We start from the raw sequence: 25,445 nt of genomic DNA, 5'->3' as shown, positions 1-25,445 counted from the left end.
CCTCTAGCAGATCATTACATGAATTACATGAAGGAACCTTTTAAATACAAGCGCGTACACACGCGTGCTCACAGACACAAAATACACCCTTTTTGGCTCCTACCTCAAAGCACACTGTGCGCTGTCGATCTTACGTGCTGCACAATAATATTCAATATTTAGTATTTACTGTTATATTCATTCAGATTAGATAGGAACTGGGTATAGAAATATCGGAATCAATGTGGGACAAGTGCTTTTCAGAAATTCATTCCTGCTCTGTTAACATCAATGTCAGAGATCAATTAATATAATTTAAAGTTTTCCATTGGCTACATTACTCCAAGTCTCGACTACACAGAATTTATCCATCGACTTCCTCCATATGTGACAGATGTAAAATCTCAGATAGCATTCTGGCTTATGCTTTTTGGCATTGTCCCTCATTGACTAATTTCTCATCCAGAATATTTGATTAATACTCTAAAGCTTATAGAATCTTCTTCCCACCCAATCCAGAAATAGTAGTTTTTGGCTGCGTATGTTCCAGAACTATTTCTGCAACTACGAGGGTGCCAGTTGATCTCGGAATGATGGTTGCGAATAGACTTATTCTAAAGGAATGGAAGTCCACTGTTCCTCCCTCCTTCAATGTCTGGCTCAACGACATGCAATCAGTCATACAAACTGAAAATATTCGATACCTAGAAACTTCTGCAGCAAATGTTTTCTCAAAATCCTAGACCCCATTTTTTAATTACCTTGGGAAAGGTTGATTCTGGATACTGGTATTTCTTATTATTACTGTGCTACTTCCTATCTTCTTAAGACTTAAGATGATCTTAAGTGATCGATTGCTACCTTTAAGGTGGAAAAAGTTAAAGGCTCAAACTGTTTTTCAACAGTAGGGCAGATCTAGGTCTAACACTGCCTGTGAATGTGGAGGCTTTAAAGCGGAGATTTTTTTCAATTAAGTGTTTCAAAACATTTTCAGAAAGTGTAGAAGAAGCCTCCATAGGAACAGTGGAACAGGGGTTGATCACAGAGTTAAAAATAAACATTTAAAAAGAACTTGTGACTGTTGGTAGAAATTACACTGGACAGAAAATCTGATTTTGAGAGTTTTCTGTCTCAGCACCTCCAAATCTGAGGCCATGGTCCTCAGTCGGAGAAAGGTGGCGTGCCCACTACATGACCCTGCCCCAAGTGGAGGAGTTTAAGTATCTCGGGTTCTTGTTCACGAGTGATGGGAGAAGGGAGCGGGAGATCGACAGACGGATTGGTGCACCGGCTGCAGTGATGCAGACTGAGGATAAATTAACACGAGTCACCAGCCTCAGAAATCACAAGTTGACAGCACCTCAGATTAGACCCCCAATAATTAGCACACATAATAACAGCAGCAGACACAGCTCTGCAATAATTGTTCAGAGGAGACTGCAAGAAGCCTTTATGATCAGATAGCTGCTAAGAAACCACTACTAAGGAAAAGCAACAAGCTGAAGGGATTTGTTTGGGTCAAGAAACAACAAGAAGGAAAGTGATGGAGTTCTCTACCAGATGGCCTGGCCTTCACAGTCGCCCATGGTTTGGGATGAGATGGACTGCAGAGTGCAGGCGAAAAGGACCAACAATTGCTCAGCATCTTTGGGAATTCCTTCAAGACTGTTGGAAAACCTTTTCAGGTGACTGCCTCATGAAGCTCATCAAGAGTTATTTCACACTTTAATGTTTACTATATAATTCCATATGTTTTCATTCATAGTTTTGATGCCTTCAGTAAGAATTTACAATGTAAATAGACATGAAGATAAAGAAAAGACATTCACTGAGAAGTTGTGTCCAAACTTTTGACCCATAACATATATACATAAACTAATTCCCCCGTCAACACTGAGATCTTGTTCCTGGGATCTACTGGAGCCACTCGCCAAGCTTGGGACTCACTGCACTGAGTGCTTCGATTATCTCTGGAACCTCAGTTACCTTCAACTTCCACATTTTCTTGAGTTCTTCTTTCAGCCCTTGGTACTTCCTGATGTTGCTGTCATTTGGTACAGCTACACCTATCACTACTACCATCTTCCTCAGCTTGTCTACCACTACTATGTCAGGTTGGTAAGCCATCACTAGTTTGTCTGTTTGTATCTCACAGAATTTTGGCTTGACTATTCTCGACCACCCTAGGGGACATGTCCTAATTTTGCTTCAGGACTTCCATGCCAGATGCTCCTGGAACACATGTTCCTGTATGGTATGCCAGCAACTTGGTTATGGCGTCCCAAGTATTCCCTGCCTGCTAGCATCTTGCACCCTCATATAATGTGTTGGATTATCTCAGGGGCATCACAACCTGCACCTGGAGGTCTTGCATAGTGTGGTAGACCCCTGCATCTATGTATCTTGTACTTAGAGCTTGTTGCTGTGCTACCTATCCATCCAGCTTTATCCATCTACTGGTAGGATTTCTGGATGTAAGCCACTTCCTCTGTCTGCGGGTGGTATATACCATGCAGGAGCATATCCTTCCATTACGCTTCCTCCTCTTGTTCTTGTTCTTGAAAACTTCTTCTATGAAACTTAGCTGCACAGCTGTGGAATGTTCATTAGTTTCCAAGAGATGTGAGGAGTGAGGGGTACTTCACCAAAGTCTGACCTGCAAACAACTATATTAAACTGTAACTTGTCCATCCCAAAAACTTGATTCTGTTCATCTGGACGTAGCGTTTTCAGTGGTAGAAATGTTTCATTACCAACCTTATAAACAGTACATTTGCATAATAACTGAAACCAGCACACTGAATGAACAATGGGCTGGGAGGTCAGTTCCTTGATCATTAATATGCAAATTGATATGAACATTGATCAACGACCACTGATCAAAGACCACTGATCAATGGCCATGAGTACTGTTCTCACAGCATTTTACGTAAATGTAACTTCTCTACTCTGATAGTACAAAATAATAAAATATTACTTATTAATTCTGTTATCTATGAAAAGAGGGGAAACATCCCTCTGATATATTTGTAAAGTCCCTTCACTGAATCAGAGATTCTCCTCACAAGATTTGGTAAAACATATTCAAAGTAAAAAACAAAACAAAACAAAGCAACTCTGAAGTGAAACAGTGGCAGTAACACATGAACATCAGCTGAAATCAAACAATTAGTTTTGCTGATTAAAACATTCACACAGAACTTTGTGCTTTTCTCCCACATCTACTCTGATCAATGTATTAAATAATCAAATATTAGTTTTAGTTTTTATTATTAAATATTAGTTATTTATTTAGAAATTACTAATATTAGGGTTTTTATTATTAGTTTTTATCTATTAAAATAAGGTGATTTTGATATGTTATTAAAGTCTCTTTTTTTAAAATCAGAGACTATCCTCACAAGATTTGGTGAAACATATTTAAAGTAAAAAAACCAAACAAACCCACAACCAACTCTGAATCGAAACAGTGGATTCTGGAACAAAGAACAACATGAGCATCGTCTGAAATCAAAAAGTTAGTTTTGCTGATTTAAACATTCACACAGAACTTTGTGCTTTTCTCCATCACAAGATTTGATTGACTGAATGAAAACATTTAGGGTGTAACCCACAGGTGTTACAGGTATTTTCACATCACTGTCCAACTTTCTGTTATATGTGTTTCAGTCCCATGAGAACATGTTTTTTATGATGTGGTGATAGGAGAGCAGGGTTGGGTCAAATGTTAATCTGAATAATCAGAGATCACTGTCTAGTAACAGGGTCATTATGTCCAACAAAAACAAAGAAATTCTTCTCCAATGAAAAGCGAAAGCTGCTGTCCCAGATTCTTTTCTGCATAGTGATCTAACTGGATTGGCAGGTTTTCTGAATCTCTACAAGATTAACTCACATAATCTGAACCAAACAAAACAATAATTCACATGAAACATACAATGCACATAAAATATTTACTTGATCTTTTGTAATATTAAACTTTCTTGTTTGAATGTAGAAGGAGAACGTGGACAGTTTCAGCAGTGTCTCTGTAATCTTTACCTCAATACGTCACTTTGAAAAGAGCAAAGGACTAGAGGTTGTAAACTCTGCGTTTTGGGTATTCTGATGCTGTTCCCAGTGTTGTGTTGTGTGTGTGTGTCTGTTTTTTAAAAATATATGTTGTAATTTGTTATGAGAAGTGAGTTATGTTTCTAGTTCTTAGTCTTTTGGTAATTTAGTCAGTTCCTTTTTGTGTGCAGGTTGTTGTCGTCTCACCCATGTGTGTCCTTCCCAGTGTCACCAGTCTAACATGTCTCCCTATGGATGTCAAGTTCAGTTTTGCTGTTTCTGACTGTCTCTGCATTTGTCACTGTTTCCATTCCTCAGTGTTTGTGATTTACTGTGTTTTGTGACAGTCATTGTTTTATGTGATTTGTGTTCAGTGTTGCTGTCTCTGTCTCGTTATGTCTACTTTACTCCTGCTGTGTTCCATGTGTCTACACCCTCGAGTGTATATCTTGTGCCTGTCTCCCTTTGTGCTTTTTCAGAGTGTATTGTTCTTTTCCAGTCTTTGTTTATCTGCTGATGTCTAGTTGATTGATGAGCCATTAAAGGGCTCGCCTTCAGTTAAACCTCCTGCTGCCAATGTGTCTGCAATTGTGGGTCCTCCTTCACCACACCCTGACAGATGGAGTGTACACTGAAAGCTCAGTAGTGTTGTCATTTTCAGTTTTTGTGTGTGACCTGACAGCACTGATGTTATTTTGAAGTTTGTTGAACTTCATTTGCGTATTTGGTTTGGTTTGGAAATTTGAGAATATGATGACGTGATTCCAGAAATGTTTTTTCTTGAAAAGAGAAAACTATAGGTCAAGTTCTCTGGCTTGCATCAAAAGTATTAGAACAAATTCTTCTGGATAGACTTTAACAGGACATGAAAACTACTGACAAAAATAAACAACAAAGATTTCTGCACATATATTCTGAATGACCTTGTTTCCACGTCTGACAAAGAAAATGTGACTTTGTTCATCCGAGTTTCAAAAAGGTGAGATATTGTCACCTGTTCCGTTTCAGTTTGTACATGGATGATCTTTCTAAGTCACGAGTACTGGTTATATGATAGACGAGAGTCTTATTGATATTTTGATAGATGCTGAAATTTCAGTTATTCGATTGTGTCATAGTGTTGGCTCACAACAGCTGTTCACAGAGTAAGTGCTTCAGTTGAGGATTTTTTCTCTTCTTCTGTGTGGGAGATGAAGAGGTAAATTTTGTGAATGCAGGTGGATATTGAGGACATGCGATCTCTGTGGTGATGATGTTGAGAATGTGCAGAGTTTGTGTTGTAAGTACAACCAGATATCCTTGCCTGTAATTTTACATCTGCTCAGATTATGTTGAAATAGCTGTTTTTAGAGACTACTGTACTCCATTATTTACTGCACACCCGTGGTGTATATTTAGTAAAGCAAAAAAAGAACACTTCAGGGTGCATGTCACCCTGACCTTGATCAAGCCTCCAAGGTGGAAAAGGACATGCCAAATGTTTGTGATGCATAAAGTTCCTACCTTCCCCTCTCTGCTGATAAGATTTTAATCAATGAATGGATTCAGATGGAGTCATAATGGCCTTGATTGGACCAACTTTAAGTGACACAAGATATTTCACCTGCTTCTGGAAACAGTGGAATAAAAGCTCATTTAATTGTTGCGTTTTGGTTTATTTTGTGTTATTACAGAGGTGATGATGTTGTGGGTGTTATTGTTCTTATGTTTTTAGAATTTAGATTAAAATAAAAGCATGTCTCTTAACATTTATAAATAACTGCATTAAACTTTCCCACATCTACTCTGATTAACATACTAAATAATCAAATATTAGTTTTAGATTTTATTAGTAATTATTAGTTATTTATTTAGCAATTACCAATATTAGGGTTTTTATTATTAGTTTTTTTTTTATTAGTTATCTTTCAAAATAGGGTGACATCACTTCCAAAACAAAACAAAGCAACTCTGAAGTGAAACAGTGGCAGTAACACATGAACATCAGCTGAAATCAAACAATTAGTTTTGCTGATTAAAACATTCACACAGAACTTTGTGCTTTTCTCCCACATCTACTCTGATCAATGTATTAAATAATCAAATATTAGTTTTAGTTTTTATTATTAAATATTAGTTATTCATTTAGAAATTACTAATATTAGGGTTTTTATTATTAGTTTTTATCTATTAAAATAAGGTGATTTTGATATGTTATTAAAGTCTCTTTTTTTTTAAATCAGAGACTATCCTCACAAGATTTGGTGAAACATATTTAAAGTAAAAAAACCAAACAAACCCACAACCAACTCTGAATCGAAACAGTGGATTCTGGAACAAAGAACAACATGAGCATCGTCTGAAATCAAAAAGTTAGTTTTGCTGATTTAAACATTCACACAGAACTTTGTGCTTTTCTCCATCACAAGATTTGATTGACTGAATGAAAACATTTAGGGTGTAACCCACAGGTGTTACAGGTATTTTCACATCACTGTCCAACTTTCTGTTATATGTGTTTCAGTCCCATGAGAACATGTTTTTTATGATGTGGTGATAGGAGAGCAGGGTTGGGTCAAATGTTAATCTGAATAATCAGAGATCACTGTCTAGTAACAGGGTCATTATGTCCAACAAAAACAAAGAAATTCTTCTCCAATGAAAAGCGAAAGCTGCTGTCCCAGATTCTTTTCTGCATAGTGATCTAACTGGATTGGCAGGTTTTCTGAATCTCTACAAGATTAACTCACATAATCTGAACCAAACAAAACAATAATTCACACGAAACATACAATGCACATAAAATATTTACTTGATCTTTTGTAATATTAAACTTTCTTGTTTGAATGTAGAAGGAGAACGTGGACAGTTTCAGCAGTGTCTCTGTAATCTTTACCTCAATACGTCACTTTGAAAAGAGCAAAAGACTAGAGGTTGTAAACTCTGCGTTTTGGGTATTCTGATGCTGTTCCCAGTGTTGTGTTGTGTGTGTGTGTGTCTGTTTTTTAAAAATATATGTTGTAATTTGTTATGAGAAGTGAGTTATGTTTCTAGTTCTTAGTCTTTTGGTAATTTAGTCAGTTCCTTTTTGTGTGCAGGTTGTTGTCGTCTCACCCATGTGTGTCCTTCCCAGTGTCACCAGTCTAACATGTCTCCCTATGGATGTCAAGTTCAGTTTTGCTGTCTCTGACTGTCTCTGCATTTGCCACTGTTTCCATTCCTCAGTGTTTGTGATTTACTGTGTTTTGTGACAGTCATTGTTTTATGTGATTTGTGTTCAGTGTTGCTGTCTCTGTCTCGTTATGACTGAGAACCTTCACAGACATACTGAAAGCTCAGTAGTGTTGTCATTTTCAGTTTTTGTGTGTGACCTGACAGCACTGATGTTGTTTTGAAGTTTGTTGAACTTCATTTGCGTATTTGGTTTGGTTTGGAAATTTGAGAATATGATGACGTGATTCCAGAAATGTTTTTTCTTGAAAAGAGAAAACTATAGGTCAAGTTCTCTGGCTTGCATCAAAAGTATTAGAACAAATTCTTCTGGATAGACTTTAACAGGACATGAAAACTACTGACAAAAATAAACAACAAAGATTTCTGCACATATATTCTGAATGACCTTGTTTCCACGTCTGACAAAGAAAATGTGACTTTGTTCATCCGAGTTTCAAAAAGGTGAGATATTGTCACCTGTTCCGTTTCAGTTTGTACATGGATGATCTTTCTAAGTCACGAGTACTGGTTATATGATAGACGAGAGTCTTATTGATATTTTGATAGATGCTGAAATTTCAGTTATTCGATTGCGTCATAGTGCTGGCTCACAACAGCTGTTCACAGAGTAAGTGCTTCAGTTGAGGATTTTTTCTCTTCTTCTGTGTGGGAGATGAAGAGGTAAATTTTGTGAATGCAGGTGGATATTGAGGACATGCGATCTCTGTGGTGATGATGTTGAGAATGTGCAGAGTTTGTGTTGTAAGTACAACCAGATATCCTTGCCTGTAATTTTACATCTGCTCAGATTATGTTAAAATAGCTGTTTTTAGAGACTACTGTACTCCATTATTTACTGCACACCCGTGGTGTATATTTAGTAAAGCAAAAAAAGAACACTTCAGGGTGCATGTCACCCTGACCTTGATCAAGCCTCCAAGGTGGAAAAGGACATGCCAAATGTTTGTGATGCATAAAGTTCCTACCTTCCACTCTCTGCTGATAAGATTTTAATCAATGAATGGATTCAGATGGAGTCATAATGGCCTTGATTGGACCAACTTTAAGTGACACAAGATATTTCACCTGCTTCTGGAAACAGTGGAATAAAAGCTCATTTAATTGTTGCGTTTTGGTTTATTTTGTGTTATTACAGAGGTGATGATGTTGTGGGTGTTATTGTTCTTATGTTTTTAGAATTTAGATTAAAATAAAAGCATGTCTCTTAACATTTATAAATAACTGCATTAAACTTTCCCACATCTACTCTGATTAACATACTAAATAATCAAATATTAGTTTTAGATTTTATTAGTAATTATTAGTTATTTATTTAGCAATTACCAATATTAGGGTTTTTATTATTAGTTTTTTTTTTTATTAGTTATCTTTCAAAATAGGGTGATTTTGACATGTTATTAAAGTCTCTTTTTTAAATCAGAGATTATCCTCACAAGATTTGGTGAAACATATTTAAAGTAAAAAAAAAACCTCCACAACCAACTCTGAATCAAACAGTGGATTCTGGAACAAAGAACAACATGAGCATCATGTGAAATCAAAAAGTTAGTTTTACAGAAAAAATTATTCACACATAACTTTGTGCTTTTCTCCATCACAACAGTTGACTGACAGAAATATTTCTTGACAGCAGCCCTTCCTCAGTGCTTGTGGTTCATTGTTAGCTCATTAACACGAGTGAATGAAAACATTTTGGGTGTAACCCACAGGTCTTACAGGTATTTTCACATCACTGTCAAACTTTCTGTTATATTTGTTTGAATTTCATGCAGGCATGTTTGTTTCTCTCTAAGAAGCTGACGACTCTCACGAGATAGTTTATGATGTGGTGATAGAAGAGCAGGGCTGGGTCAACTGTTAAAATAGCAGAGCAGACCTGACTGAGGTCAATTGCACACAATAAGTTGGTTGTTTTAGTAGCCTCTTGTGTCTAACAAAAACATTAAAATTCTTCTGTAATGAAAAGTGAAAGCTGTCTCAGTTTTCTTCCAGTGATCTAACCACTATCGAACCTTGTTATTATTTATTAATATTTATATTTATTCATATCTTAAAATTCTCAATTGAACAAAACCACAAAAATGGATAAACGAGAACATCGGCACTCACAGGTGTATATAAAATACTTTAACTCTTCCTGGAAAAGCAAATGGACGCTGACACATTTCAGCATGTGGCTTCCCTCCATGTTTCTGATACACATGTGAGAGTAACTGCTGAGAAAGCACCACCATGACCTAGTTTATTGTGAACACAGGTGATTGCAATCATCAGTCTATCAACAATAATCAAAGTACATGATGCCTAGTTTTGTGCACTTAAGTACATGCATCCAACAACAGCTGCACATAAATATATCTAAATCAAGAGAAAAGAAGGAGAGAAAACAGGTAGACATGAAATAAAAAAAAGTCAACACATATGGGAGACACCGGTGGCAAACAGTGTGTCTTGGAGTATTAAATTATGAATTATTGTCTTTTTTTTTCACTGATTATCCTTATGTGCTGCAGCGAACCAATAACTCTTGTTGCTATGTGTCTTCAACTATTGAACATTTAGATTTTTACACGTTTAGCTTTTTGGAAATATGACATGCTGTATTTCATGTTTGGTATTATTCATATTCCTCTCTTTGAATGAGTTTCAGCAGTCAGTAACCACCTGTCTTCTATAGTGTTATTTTTGTGCCTCTATTCTGAGCGCATATAAAAAAAATTGCAAGTGCAAATATACACACACTATAACAGCCCAGAATGTGGCTAAATCCAGCGGAGTGGTTTAGTTTAAACTATATAAAAAACAACAATGGTCTTGAAAAACTATATATTTAAAATAAAAAAATTAAACATACTAAGCCAAAGAAGATATAGCTATATTCTGGACCATGTTTCTGGAATGCAGTAGCTAGCAAGCTGATTGAAGACTGTAACAGCCAATCAGAGTTTTTGCATCCAGGTCTTCGATTGGTTGGTTTTGTGGCACACTTATAACCGCACCAGCGTAGTGCAGAGGTGTTGAGAGCGAGAGCGACACACTCAAACTCAAACACTGTGTCACACTACCCAGTATTGTGACAGTATACGGATAATAGCAAACACTCAAATACATTTCTTGCATGCAGCAATGAATTTTGTTTGCTCAAAATAATTTTCTTCTCAACATGCAACATTTGCACTTGCAAAATTTTTTGGCGTGCGCTTAGAATACAGGCACAAAAATAATGCCATAGTCTTGAATGCTCAATAAACGTCTTGTACACCTGATAAAAAATGTCTGACTATAGGGGACTGCTTGTAATAACTTCTAATGCTACTCTTGTGATCAGAAAGCCTAGTTCTTGCTCACTTTGTATGATGATTGCTCTTCGGTCTCCTTTAGTAATAATGACACTTAAAATAATAGTATTATTTTAATAAATGAATTTGCCTGTTCTATAACTCTGGAGGCCAGGATCACTGAATTGGAGACCCAGCACTGTACCCTTGAAAAACTCGTAGCTAGCCAGGTTCCTGTAGTCAGTGTATCAAAGGTAGCGTAGTCCCCTGGGAGGTTGTGCTGAGAAGCTGGAAAAGCAGGATTGCTGGGTGACAGTAGGAGGGGGTGTTTTTCCCCACTCTGCGACACACCGAGTGGGGAATTTGAGGTCACAAAAATTAATATTGAATAGGTGTGTAACTTTGCCAAAACAATGTTGGAGTTTTCTCTGGTTCCTCCCCAATCAGACCAGGAGTGACATGTTTTGCTAAATGTTCTCATTTCTCTTCTTCTTAAATATCTGGCTGTCTGAGTGGTGTCCCAAAAAGACTTTAAAGATAGTTGGGACACTTTCTGTTAGGAGAGAATGCATCCATTACACTTTAGATGGACCAGCTGTCATTACAAGAAATTTGTTCAATTTTATTACAACTCTCCAAACATGACTATCCAGACATGAGAACTGTTTGGACTGAATGTACACATGTACTTTTGTTTTACTGTAATTGCTTTGGAAAACACTAACACGATTAAAAAGGCGGTTAAGGTTAGGCATAAGGTTATGGTTGATTGGGATTAAGGTTAGGATTAGGGCTGTAATACAGGGCTGGAACATGTGTTACCACCGGGAGCGTCAATCTATTGGATTCCATCCACAACCCGCGATGTCTCATACTGAAAGCGGGAACGCGGAAGGTTACCTTTTGCGTTACTGAGGAAGGCCTCGGGACTTATCAAATCGTCAGTATATTAGACTGTAACTGTAACAGCCAATCAGAGTTTTTGCATCCAGGTCTGTGATTGGTTGGTTTTGTGGTACACTTATAACGGTACAAGAGTTGAGCATACATCGGAATGAGAACGGGCTCAAATAAAATTCAATTGGATTGAATCCTGGACCAAAGAACAATGAGACACTTTGTTTCTTAGTTTATTGAAGTAGTTTGTTCCAGTTTACAAAGGTTAAGAAGCTTTCAGTACCTCATTTAACAGAAGTTCATAATAAACCATAAAAGATCATTTATCTTGTCTCGTCTGTCTGTTAATTCTTATCTAGTCTATTAAAGAAAAAAAACTGTATTGCATCATCTACCTCTTCATGATACTCACTCACTCAATGGTCTATCTTTACGTAAAAGAAAAAAACAATTTCTGAGCACTCATAGCTATAAGTTCTTCTGTATTGTGTTTACCACCTTCATTAGTTTTTCAACCTGATCAGGACCTGATTTGTTGTTCTCAAAGAGAACACACCTGTTTCCACACTTTTCAACCATTTTCTTCAGATCAGGTTGGCAAGAATGAAGAAAATCCTCCAAGCCCATTCCCGCCTGCTGCAAGTCGTTTCCTCGGGTGAACAGGATGATTGTTCGTCCTCTAACTTCCCTCCCAAAAGCTTTTTCTAACTTTTCCATGATGTCTCTCTCATCATCTGTAAATCTGCTCACATGCATCACAAGTACATACACACATGGTCCTGACTCACAGAGTTGTTTGCACCTTTTCACATGTTTGCCCCTAACTGATGGAGCAATGTCATCATCAAACATATCTGGGGTATCAATCACATTTACGTCTACACCACTGATCTCAGTTTGTACATTCTGGCAATTTGTGGTGACGGCCGTTGAACTGGGTCTAGAAACAAAGTGTTTCTGTCCAAGGATGGTGTTCCCACTGGCACTCTTTCCAGTCCCAGCCATTCCCAAAAGAACAAGGTTCACTGTGGTGCCAGTGTGTCGTCCTGCATAAATGTATACCAATAATAATGTAAGTGAAAGTGAAAAAAAGAATGTGGTTAAAATGAGTGAATCTTTGTTGCTGTGTTTTTCATTAAGTGCTCTTTGCTTCAACCATCATGAGAAAAATGCTGATTGACTGAATAACCCGTTAGTATGTTCTTTATATATTACTTAAAAGAGATTGTGGTTTACCTGTCTTTGCCTCGTCAGTGTGCGGTCTTGTTATACATTGTAATCCACGGTCCCAACTACAAGTTAGTAATAGAAGAAATACGAATTAATCAATAAGCTGCTTGTTGTTCCATTAAAAATTATTACTATAATAGTTTGCAAACATTTCAGAGTTTTTTCTATTAACTACATTTATAAAATATTTCATAGTATACATGTACCCATATAAAGACATTACGTTCACAACTTGATTTACATGCTAAAGCTAAATCAAAAGTGCTCAACTTTAGCTTTACCTCAGTGCCGCCGGTTGTCTGTCTTTAGTGTCGTTGCTTCTGAATATGCTGAAAAAGCTTCCCATGATGCAGGATTTGAACGAAAAACCTGTGGGTTCAAATGTCAGTGCCAGCACAACTCTGAACTCTTCCTTTTTGTTTAAGTATCCTTATTTAACAACTTAGTATATCTCAGTTGTTTTCAGATGATTCACATAAATCTTAAATAAAAGTTAACAAATGTCTATTAAGAAATTTATCATGACAGATGTAAAAATAGCCTTTCTCTGATACTCTTTAAGAAATCAGAGCCCTTTTTTCTCATTACTTAGATTTTTTTTATTGCTACAAAGCAAATACATGTACAAGCACAACTTACATTAAGTGGAAGTTGTTCAGTCTGTTGAAGCAAAACTCTGTGTGACACTGTCTAAAGCCTGCAGACTGCTGTTCTCTGACTGTATAATACTGCAGGAGGCGTGTCATCTGTTGAGCTATAAAAAGCAAGTTGTGGCAGAGCAGTTTTAGCATTCATCTCGCACCTGTGCAGTGACAACAGTGAAAAAAAATGGCTTTAATTCCAGCAGGTAAGACTTATTATTAATCATTGTTTTTTAAATTATTTTCCTAAAGTGTGAAAACTTCTCAGTTTCACTTTGGTTCTTGTAAAACTCTTGTGTACATGGGTTAAATCAAATTAGTCAATTGTGTTTCAGGTCCTGATTTGAGGATTGTGATGATTGGAAAAACTGGTGTGGGCAAGAGTGCTGTTGGGAACACCATCCTGGGATGTGAGCATTTCAGATCTTGTCCTTTATCTGCATCAGTGACTGAGTTCTGTCAAAAAGCTTGGACACAGTGGGGGAAAAGAATAGTTAGTGTTGTAGACACACCAGGGATCCTGGACACTTCAAAATCAGATGAGTTCATCAAAAGAGAAATTGTGAAATGTGTTGAAATCTCCTCTCCCGGTCCTCACGTGTTCCTGTTGGTCATCCAAATCGGCCGATTCACAAGAGAAGAAAAAAACTCAGTGGAAGCCCTGCAGGAGCTGTTTGGCCCCGAGGCAAACAAGTACATGATTGTGCTCTTCACCCGAGGTGGTGATCTTGGAGGCATAACCATAGAGCAGTATGTACGTGACGCTGAGCCAGGGCTTAAACGCATCATCCAAAGCTGTGGAAACAGGTACCACGTCTTTGACAACACCAGCAGCGACAGAAGGCAGGTGGTGGAGCTCATCAAGAAGATCGACAAAATGATGGAAGTAAATAGAAACACGCACTACACAGATGCCATGTTTAAAGAGGTGGAGGAAGCACGCAAAAAGGGAGTAACACTGCAGCAGTATAGGTTCACTGAGTCGTTGTGTAAACGTATCAAACTCTTTCGCATCATTCTGGGGAAAGATTAAAGTGTTGTGGTTAATTGTAATTATTCTATTCTGAATAGGACAGCTTTTATACCTACATGAAATATACAGTTTGTTCATGATCACACACAGAGTATAGATAGCTGTGTAGGATCAATATACGTTGATTTCCCATAAAGAAATAACACAATAAAATATTATTGATTATGTGAGTTTATCTTTTGATGTTAAAGAAGAAAGTATTTATAAGTGAAATAATGATCATGTAAGCTGTCTATCAAAGCATTTATTTTCTCTCTTGCATCTATTCTGATTTGTATATGTGAATGAAATTATGGTGGTTATGTGTGAGTTTAATTGTACACTAATTTAATCTATTGAACAATTTAGGGGACAACGGTTAAATTTAGTCAAGTACATATTTTATATAACTGGGAACTGTGGATAGTTTTGTCCTTTAAAGAATGATGACTTCGGTTTATAAGGAGTTTTTATGTTGGGTCTGTTCTGCTCTGGCTGTTTGTATTAAAACATATTGTGAAAATTTCCCTTTATGCTCATTATTGTTTGACAATTATTCGTGTAAAGCTTCTAGCCTAATAAAAACTAATAATCACACCACGTTCACCAGTTATTTGTGATTCTAAGATGACAATGTCAGAACCAAACGTTCAAGCACTTCATTCATTACTATTTTTGCCTGTTTGAATGAGAGAAAATTAGATGACATGTATCAACAGGTTTCTAGGTATCCATCTATAAAGATTATTGGTTCTCACTTATTATGATTTAACTGGTTTGATATTAATCATAGTGACTTACAATTATATATATTACCTTTTTCTTTTACTGTTCTACTGACATATTTAGTTAATTTCCTTTAAATTATTTTGACTATTTAGTTGGTTTGCTTTATTACTTCAGGTTTGACTTCAGATTTCCACGTCTGTCCTTACAAGAGTGGGAAAACATGTTCATATTAAAAGAACATGTAAATAATATTTAAACACTTCTGTTGTGAAACAGCAGACTCAAACACTTAAATACTGAACCATGTTTTGCAGAAAGACAGATGCATCAGCTGAACAACAACAGTTTTAATACCTTTAATACGTTCAACCATCTTTAATATTTCTGGTTATCAGCACAAGCAGGTTAAAATATTCTCTATGGAAACAGGTATTACCGGTATTTCAACATCACTATACAACTTCCGGTCATGACAGCAGAGGTGTTCCCTCTGAGAATCCTGGCTCTGCGAAGACATTCCTTTGTTCTTTTAAGAGTTTAAGAGTTGGATGCACAAGGTTACATTTATTTAGGATTATTTCTAATCTGCACAGGGTCAAAGTGTGAGGGTTCCCCAGTCCTCCCTAGGGATGGGTATCGTTTAGGTTTTATCCGATACCGGTGCCAAATCGGTACTTTTGAAACGGTGCCGGTGCTCAAACGGTGCTCAAACCGGTGCTTAAAGAATGGAGAACACAAAATTGGTCCAAAAACCTCTCATATTCAGCTGGTTTTTGTAAAAAGATAACAATGTTAGCCTTTTCTGCAGCTATGGGGCATATATGGTATCACTCTTGGCTGGAAGCAGTGCTTAATCAATGGAAAAAACACAAACTTTGTCCTAAACCTCTCATGTTTAGCTGTTTTCCACTTTTTCTTTGGTCATTTTAGCCTTTTTGGCCAGGGTGAAGGGAGTATCTGCCATCAAACAAGAAGACAGCCGCATGTAGCTATGATGATGTTTGCTAGTTCACCTTACATGCATTAATGTAATAGCGTGGTGAGTCTACTCAACGTAAATTACACACGAACAACATTAAGCTACTCACGCAGAGAAGAACGGCTGCTGCTGCATCATCATTTCTGCTACACTGGCAGGGCTAGGGGCCAGGACTCTCCTCTTCGTGTTTTTGGGGGATGTTGCTAACTCCGGGTCTGATAACAGGCAACCCACCCGCAGTAGATGTGCTCGGTGTGAAGTCTCGCAGCAAGCTATCAAATACGGCGCATTTCTCGGCTTTTAAAAAAAACGCTATGCATCACCAGGTGTTTCATCAGATTTGAGGTGTTACCTCCTTTGACAGTATCACAGTATCAGCTTAAAGCACTTGTTGCAGGCTGCTGAGTTTGCATATTTTGCTGTGAAGTACAGCCAGACTTTTGACCGCTTCGCCTTGGGCATTTTTAATCTGTAGCTCTGCTCTAAAAAAACGTACGTACCTGGACCCGCCTACTATCCTCGGAAACGTAAAATGATTGGCTAGAAGTGTATCACAGCTCAGGGAAAAAAAGCACCGAAATAAAGCACCGAAATGTGCGCTGCTTTTTGGTCTGGTTACTACCGTTTATGTCAGAACCGGTGCCATCATGGCACCGGACACCGGTACCCATCCCTAGTCCTCCCTGTGTGCTGTCAGCGCCTCTCTCCCTCGCTCTGTCATTCTTTGGTTGTTTTGATGTCTACTTCATAGGCAGGGCTAATTCCAGCTCCCTACAAATCACTCCCTTGAGTGATCGCTACCACTTCTTGGCAGTCACTCCTCACTGGATCGTCGACCTACCACGTTAGTTAAGCCCCAGCCCCTCGGGTATTTACTGCTTACCATGTTTCCCTGTGTGATGGTGTTCTCCGGTGTTCCATCCTAGGTGTTTGGTGAAAGTGTGTCCACAGGTTTATTTTGTGATGTGGATGTGTGGACCTCCCCGTTTGTTTCCTAATCAGGCCCCCTCCTGTTAGGTGTACATTCCCCTAAGTCTTGTGTTTGGTGTTAGGAAATTTAAATAAACCTGTTGAACTTTTGGAAAAGTCCCGCTTCCGAATCTTGCTAGCTTGCATTGGATGTGACAGAACAACCCAGCCACACATCAAGGACTCAGGCTCTGACCCTGTACGCCTCTCCACCTAGGAGGCGCAGCTCAGCAGGCATGAACAATTATTCTGCCTCTTCTCTGGCAAACAGGACTCCATGGTTCTAAAAATTGCAGATATGCTCAAGCAATCTCTAACTCCATCTAATGCCAACATTTCACCTCAACAGCTACCAGCAGAACCCTGACCATCCTGCACTGAGAGAGGACTGTGCCAACTCCTGATGAGTTAGAGAAAAGTACAGGTTTTGTCACTCAGTGCTCACTAGTTTTTCAACAACAACCCTGGACGTATAAAACAGATGGCTCCAAAATAGCCATTTTGTTCAGTTGCTCCAGGGCCAGACGCTAAAGTGGGTCAATGCTTTTTTGAGATCAAACTTTGAGGTCAATGAACAGGTTCGATGGTGCTGCTCAGTCGTCAATGTTCGATGACTGAGCAGGTGAAAAACAGTCTTTAAAATCTGGAGAGCTGGAAATAATAGGCTCAGAAATGATAACAGTCTGGGATTGAGACTCCACAGAAACCTTAACAGTCTCTGTGCACAAAGTCTCATGAGTCTTTGGGGGCAGCTTACTAAACTCAGCAGTCCAGCAAACTCAGGAGGTGCCAAAACATAATATTCTCTCCCGGAGTTAGCTGACTGGACAGCATGAGCAACAGTCTCAGCATTTGAACAGGAAAAGTGCTCTCGTGATTCACCACTGTGTGCTGCTCTGTAATCTTGGGAACGGGCTGTGAAGAGGAGTGGCGGCGGCGAGGGTGCTGTTTCCTCCTGGATGAAGGAATTGGAAATGGTGGAGAAATGGAGACCTGCTTCACATCCTCTGATCACATAGCCGTCAGGAAGGAGGCCGGCGAATGGGCAGGTGAACGAGGTCCCAGCGGGTGTGTGGAGGGAGAGGAATTCTGAGACACCGGCGCAGAAACTCTGTCCTGTTGTAGCGACCGCTGATTAAGCTGCTTCTGTTGCATCGGCGTGGAGAGAGACCAAGTAAAATTGCCCTGACGTGCTCCCCCCCACGCAGCTATGGTCCTGACAAGAATGGTGTTTGTGGCAAATTGCTGAATCTGGGGGTTGATTTTCACTATTGCTTCCAACGCTCTCAGTTCCTCAGACATAACCTGCAAGCTATCAGACTGGGGGATGCCATCCAGCAATTTAACCAACCTCTCCATCTCAGCCTCAAACTCCAAAGCGGAGCAGTCTGCGGGGTCCATCTTCTGGTCGTGACCTTCTGTTATGTGTTATGTGCAGGCAGGAACCAAAGTGCAGACACTCGGAGGCAAAACGTGAACTCAAAAGATCTTTATTGCTGAACATAAAATAACTAAGTGAAAATATCAATAAACTAAACAGGCAGGCTGGCAAACGGAACACACAGTGTGGGATGAGAGCAAACATGAGGGTAGATCACAGCACAGACAAAGGAAAACACAGGGCTTAAATACACAGAGGGAGCAATCAGGGAATAGGAGACAGGGGGGAAACACATGTGGAACAAGGGCTAACAAGACAAGGGAAGCAAGGGAACAAGGGAATTTCAAAGTAAAACAGGAAACATAACACAGAGACGTGGACTTGACAAGGGGATAGAGCTGACAGTGGAGATGGACTAACCATGGAACAAAGAGACCGAAACCAGAAGACAGAATTCTAAGAAACCAAAAGACTAGAAAGGATAAATAATGGCAAAATCAAAGTTCGATAATAATGTAAACTCACTTGCATCTTACATAGGTGCGCTTATTCTTTGCTACGGTACTTTACTGTTCCAGTGAAACAAGAAGATTTCTTTTTAAAGTACATTTTTGTCCATCTTGTGATCTCATTTGCCATATTCTCTTAATACCTTAGAGCTATTTCAAGGGGGAAGAATGTTAGATACAATTTTTAAATCAGGTTGTGATCTTAAAGTCAATCTCACAGCACTGATTTTAGAGCAATGTGCACCAGTTGTAATGTCAGTTAGAATTCCAAACTGTCCTTTCTCCAGTATTGGTTATGGTGAAATGTAAGTTGTTCTTTTGTGTGGTTGCACACTGCCCATGACAGCGTCGCTTAGTAAACTGTACAGCAGAAGTTTCAATTCACTTTTATCTATACATCACCAAATTACAACAACAGCCAGCTGGTAGTGAGACTGTTAGTCACACACGGTGGACAGAAAGTAATTTTTGAATTTAGAAAAAATAAAATGACTCAATTATCATTTATGGTTTTATTTATTATTACACCTTTTTTCCAGTCTTCTTACAACTATGACAAAGTGTGTAAGGACTGTATGGGGGACCGTATCTTAACTATTAAGCTCACCATTTTAACATGATGTGTACATTACTTCGATAATATAAGCATGACAAGGAGTTTATGAGTTATCTTATATAACACCTGTTTTTCTTTTCTCAAAAAAAAAGACAGAAAACTTCACAATATGTTCTTTTCGTTATATATGTTATATTTTTCTAAATAATGTTGAGGCAATTGGATTGCTCAAATGAAAACATTTGATCTCTTATGTGTTTTTGTCATGTTGTTCAAAATTCAGATGATGACAGAACAGGAAGCCACAAAGCAACCATATTTTTCTCAAGTTTAACTCAACTTAATATTATTTGTATGGCCGTATTGCAACAACAATCTGCTACTTAATGTTTCTATATGTATTGTGCATTTCATAGGAATTATTGTTTCATGATTTGGTTTACTCTGCATTTGGTTCAGATGATGTGAGTTAAAGTTGTAGACATCCAGAAAAACTCTACTATGGTCAGGTGACTATAAAGGAAGTTGTCACGGTTCTGGGTCTTTGAGACCCAGCATTTTGAGTTCTTGTAAGTTTAGATTATGGTTTATGTTCTAAGTCCTTGGTTGTACTGTTTTAATTATTGTCATTTCCCTAAACAACTTATTCAGATCGGCTCTGCTATTTTAACAGTTGACCCAACCCTGCTCTCCTATCACCATATGAGAAGATTATCTCGTGAGTCTTCTTAGAGAGAAACAAACATGCTGGCATGAGACTGAAACAAATATAACAGAAAGTTGGACAGTGATGTGATCATTCTAATGTTTGGACACTAGACGTTATCTCGTGAGAGTCAAACAACCAACTCAATGTGTGCATTTGATCTCAGTCAGGTCGGCTCTTATCAGCTGACCCAACCCTGGTCTCCTATCACCAACATCTCGTCTCATGTTGCCATGAGACTGAAAGAAATATCACAAAAGGTTGGATAGTGTTGTGAAAATACCTGTAAGACCTGTGGGTTACACCCAAAATGTTTTCATTCACTCGTGTTAATGAGCTAACAATGAACCACAATTACTGAGGAAGGGCTGCTGTCAAGAAATATTTCTGTCAGTCAAATGTTCGGTCAAACCAATGTTGTGATGGAGAAAAGCACAAAGTTCTGTGTGAATGTTTTAATCAGCAAAACTAATTGTTTGATTTCAGCTGATGCGCATGTGTTGCTGCCACTGTTTCACTTCAGAGTTGGCTGTGGAAGTTTTTTTTGTTTTTTTTTTTACTTAGAATATGTTTCACCTTTTCTTGTGAGCAGAATCTCTGATTCAGTGAAGGGACTTTACTAACATATCAGTTAGATGTTTCCCCTATTTTGAAAGATAACAAAACTATAACTAATATTTAATTATTTAGTACTTTAATCAGACTACCCCTGTCGCAGTCCCTATTGTCTTTGTTTTCTTCTGTTAAGTGTACTCTCATTTTGTTTCCAGTTCAGTTTCCAGCCCTCCTAGTTTTGATTTTTGATTTATGCGTGCAAAGCAGTGGACTTTGAGTTAAAGTTCTGTCTCCACGAGTTTGCATATTGGGTCCTTTTCCCTGCCTGCCTGCACACAGCCATGAGAACCTTAGGGGAACCATCTATGAAACCTCTGAAGTTCGTGGATGACATGACCACCACTGGTCTGATCTTTAAATCTCACCCACTCCTGTGAGGAGAATCTCTCAGTCAATGAAGGGACTTCATTTTAATGTGATGTTTCCAAAATAATAACACATTTATAACAATTATTTATTATTTTAATCCAAATACGCAATAAGTTGTTCAAGACAGTTGTTTTTAAATTCTAAATAATTAGAATTTAATAGATATTATAAGTATTCGAATATAAAAGTAAAATTAATCGAAGCACAAGGACAATAACACTTGCAGTTATGAATTAACACAATCAATAATTAACACCAAATAAAATAAAGAAAAACAAGTTCTAGTCATCCTCAGCTAAAGCAGTCACACTATTTTCAGAGTTTAATTTAATATCTTATTGCAAACTGTAGCTTGAGACCCTGAACAGCTGCTGTGAGCCAGCACTATAACGGGACTGAATAACTAAAATCTCAGCTTGCATCAAATTATTAACTCATCCATCATATAGCCGGTAATCTACTTGTTTAATGACTTAGAAAGATCATTCATGTATAAATTAAAGCAGAACAGGTGACAATATCTCACCTTTTTTGAACCGCATATGATCAAAGTCATGTTTTTTCTGTTATATTTGAAAGCAACAAATTCAATTCAGTTCAAAACTTCCTTCAAAACATATCTACAAGAATCTTTGCTGTTTTTAAAAAAAAATCTAAATTACTGTTATTACACTCTGCATCTGAATACTCAAAACACAGTTTGCAAGGGACAATTTAGGTCTTTTGAGCTTAACATAGCTGTCCCACAGGAAGTAATGTGGGGGGCACAGCTTTCACTTTTCATTAGAAAATCATTTTAATGTTTGGACAGAAGACGTTATCTCGAGTTCATGTATTTTTAGATTATGGTTTATGTTCTAAGTCCTTGGTTGCACTGTTTTAATTATTGTCATTTCCCCAGGTTTCAGTTATGGTTGTCAAGGGTTTAGTTCTTATGTTTTGTGAGATGGCTTCCCTGTGTTCCCTGCTGTGTTTACTGTGCCTTTCTGTCCCATGTTTCAGGACCCTATGTTTCGTCTTCCCAGTCTGTTAAGTTTACATGTCTTGAGTTCAGTCAATGTGTTTCCTGTTTGACTTTGAAGAGGTCCTGTGTTCCTGTGTTTAGTTTTACACTCCCCTTGTGATGTCGTTATGTTCATGTGTGTCAGCTCATGTGTTCCCACTTCCCTCATTATCCTGCTGTGTGTATTTAGTCCGTGTGTTTTCAGTCATTCCTTGTCAGGTTGTCTGCTCCACGTCGTGTCTTCAGGTATCTGTGTCAGTTCGCCATGTTTAAGGTTTGGTTCACCCAGTTTAGGTTATTGTTTAGCTTCACCCTTGCCCTTTGTTTGTATTTATTTTGCCAGCCTTAATAAACTGCTCGTTTTCTGTTAATCCACGTCACGTTTCACATTCTGTTTTTGGTCTGCATTCGAGTCCTTTTTCACAACACATACAGTCTGCCTCAGCCAGGCTGTGACAGGAGTAACCTGGGACAACAGCTTTCACTTTTCATTAGAAAAGCATTTCTTTGTTTTTGTTGGACATAATAAGCCTGTCACTAAACAACTTATTCAGATCGGCTCTGCTATTTTAACAGTTGACCCAACCCTGCTCTCCTATCACCATATGAGAAGATTATCTCGTGAGTCTTCTTAGAGAGAAACAAACATGCTGGCATGAGACTGAAACAAATATAACAGAAAGTTGGACAGTGATGTGATGATTCTAATGTTTGGACAGAAGACGTTATCTCGTGAGAGTCAAACAACAAACTCAATGTGTGCATTTGATCTCAGTCAGGTCGGCTCTTATCTTTCTACAGCTGACCCAACCCTGGTCTCCTATCACCAACATCTCATCTCATGTTGCCATGAGACTGAAAGAAATATCACAAAAGGTTGGATAGTGTTGTGAAAATACCTGTAAGACCTGTGGGTTACACTCAAAATGTTTTCATTCACTCTTGTGTTGAGAAGCTAACAATGAACTGCAAATATTCAGGACGGTCTGTAAAGAAACACTTTTGTCAATGAAATGCTTTGATGGAGAAAAGCAAAAAGTTCTGTTCAGTTGATGTTCACGCTGTCCTTTGTTTCACTTTTCTGTGTTTCTAAGACAGTTTTCTCTTAATGTTTGTTATGTTTGTTCTTCATTGTTGTGTTTATGTGTTTTTACCCACCTCCATGTGGACAGAAATACAACTCAAAGTAAGGAATTGGTGCTAAAAACTCATTGTGCTCCTCCACCTAATAAGACACAGATTTAACTCACTAATATGGTTGTTATGAAATGACTTCCAACTTTCCTCTTTGGCAGCTTTTGCAGAATTATGATGTGAAAGCACTTTAGGTTTAAAGGTGATACATACATGAATGAACTTGATGAAATTAAATTTTAGCTGACATTTTTCTTTTATTCTTTAAGTCAACAGTTTCTTCTGATGGGAGGCCGTGCTGTCATGCCCCAGGTTAAGAAGTGTGATATTCTGATGTTATTATAGTCTAAAAGTATTTTCTCTGACATAGAAATAAACCTAAACAGTGTGTTTTCCCTGAAGATTCATAGATTTGGTTTTCCTTGTCTTCTGATTGGAGTTATTTTTGTAACTCCAATCAGAAGTTAAATAAAACCGCCTTTAGTTCACCTCTCTTGTTTCTTCAGTCCACCTCTGCCTGTCAAACAGCTGGCATTCACACCCAGCAACACTGTGAAGAATCTTTGAGTCATTATTGACCACAATATGTTCTTCAGTTCACATATGAGTTAATGCTCCATTTGAACAATATCTCTAATATTAGAAACATCCTGAAAAACTAGTTCATCCAGCTAAGCCCCAAATGGCTTTCTGAGCTTCCTGCTTGAAAATTACATGCTCAAAATGAATGGAGTGTTTCTCTGCAATTACAAACTCTGTGTAAACAATCCTGAAATCAAAATAAAGATAACACTTGAGATTTCATCAGTGGTGTAAAGATTTCAGCAGATGTTACTGTGTCAAAGTTACTGAGTCTAGAACACAGAAAAACTAAGTAGATTTTTTTCATCGCCTAATATATTTATTTATTTAGCATATAACCCTTTTAAAAACATGCTTTAGTTCACCTTTTAATCAAAAATTCTGTAATCAACACATAAACATCATCTGTGCAAAGATTTATGTTTCTAAAGTCAAACAGTCAAATTACAGCACATTTAATAAATAAATATTCAGGCATTGTCCAGCCATGTACAATTTCAGCACACTGGGCATCATATATGAGTTGCATTTTTTTAGGTGTTAAACAGCAGAAATTATTTAACTTCATTAACATGTCTAAAAAAGCTTGTTTTTTGAATATAAGAATTAGCCACAGCTGGCCCTTTCTGCCCTGCGCACGGAGCCTTTAAATGACCTCTGGAGCTTTAAACTCTGAGGGGCTGTAACTTTGGCTACAATTTGCATGATTGACACCTCTTTTTAATCATTTGAGCCAATAGAATCACAGTTTATAAGGCTGCGGAAACAAGCAATCGGCTGAGACTGAAGAAGTCACTTAGATGAGTGATGAAACATTTCTCCCACCGAAAACACTACGTCCAGATGAACAGAATCAACTTTTTGGAGCTACACTATATTGTTCTTTCCTTTTGATTTTTTTTTTTTTTTATATTTAAAGATTTTTTGGCGATTTTTGGCTTCTGTTTTTGTTGGTTTGGGAGCAGATACAGGGGTTAGGGCTAACAGCAGCTGCTGTGCTGTTAGAAAAATTCAGGAAGAATCTCATTTTAAGTCCTCTTAGTACAAGTCAAGTAAAGCAAAACATCTTTTACATTATAAATCACTCCTTGTACTTTAGTGTTCACTTTTATTATTGAGTACTGTGTGGTAATACATAGAAAACTTCGCTTCAACCATTAAGTACACTTCAGAAAAAAAAACAATCAGGAGCATTAATCCAGTTTCATTTAGAGACCACACAAACATTTTCTTTGGAAGTAAACCATCTTGAAGTTGATGGACCTCTTATAATATAAAACTACATGAATTATATATAAAGCCAGATATAATATGTTACCAGGACATGTACAGGGGATGTTTTTGATAGAGAGGGAAAGTTAAAGCTGAAGACTGTTAATGCACAAACAATAGTTAAACATTTTATCTTATTTGTGGAGTAAAACTTTTGAACAGTTTTACAGTGAACCTACATAAATGTTCAGGAATTATTCAGTATAAAAAACATTTCTGAAACTCCTTTTGGAAGCATATGTTAATGACTTCCAGGATTCCAGGGGACCAGCTCCACTCGCTCCTCACAGCGAATTCCTTCCTCGCACACACATCCAAGCCAAACAGCCAACACTCTAAAA

The 25,445-nt window shown here is 37.8% G+C and overlaps 2 protein-coding genes across 2 annotated transcripts; one reads left to right on the top strand and one right to left on the bottom strand.

Moving 5' to 3' along the window:
- Nucleotides 1–11,634: 11,634 nt before the first annotated feature.
- On the bottom strand, nucleotides 11,635–13,448 carry LOC113029660 (GTPase IMAP family member 7-like). Its single transcript, XM_080306239.1, has 4 exons — nucleotides 13,287–13,448; nucleotides 12,929–13,016; nucleotides 12,654–12,709; nucleotides 11,635–12,463 (listed from the first exon to the last, which is right to left on the bottom strand). The coding sequence occupies exons 2-4, from the start codon at nucleotides 12,991–12,993 to the stop codon at nucleotides 11,886–11,888; spliced, it is 699 nt and encodes a 232-aa protein (XP_080162365.1). The 5' UTR covers nucleotides 12,994–13,016; nucleotides 13,287–13,448; the 3' UTR covers nucleotides 11,635–11,885.
- LOC113029658 (GTPase IMAP family member 7-like) lies at nucleotides 13,442–14,897 on the top strand. The gene is made up of 2 exons (XM_026180643.2): nucleotides 13,442–13,494; nucleotides 13,624–14,897. Exons 1-2 carry the CDS (start codon nucleotides 13,476–13,478, stop codon nucleotides 14,319–14,321), a joined length of 717 nt encoding a protein of 238 aa, XP_026036428.2. The 5' UTR covers nucleotides 13,442–13,475; the 3' UTR covers nucleotides 14,322–14,897.
- Nucleotides 14,898–25,445: the final 10,548 nt, after the last annotated feature.

Source organism: Astatotilapia calliptera, chromosome 9 (assembly GCF_964374335.1).
Source record: "Astatotilapia calliptera chromosome 9, fAstCal68.1, whole genome shotgun sequence".
NCBI lineage: Eukaryota > Metazoa > Chordata > Actinopteri > Cichliformes > Cichlidae > Astatotilapia > Astatotilapia calliptera.
The sequence above is the reverse complement of the archived record's forward strand: the minus strand, read 5'-3'. Positions and strand labels throughout refer to the sequence as shown.

Excerpts from the sequence above, each read along its gene's own strand:
- LOC113029660 (XM_080306239.1), bottom strand. The coding sequence starts at position 12,993 with ATGGGAAGCTTTTTCAGCATATTCAGAAGCAACGACACTAAAGACAGA. Across the intron at positions 12,710-12,928 it reads AGACAACCGGCGGCACTGAG|TTGGGACCGTGGATTACAAT; the intron begins GTAAAGCTAAAG and ends ACTAACTTGTAG. Across the intron at positions 12,464-12,653 it reads CACTGACGAGGCAAAGACAG|GACGACACACTGGCACCACA; the intron begins GTAAACCACAAT and ends ACATTTATGCAG.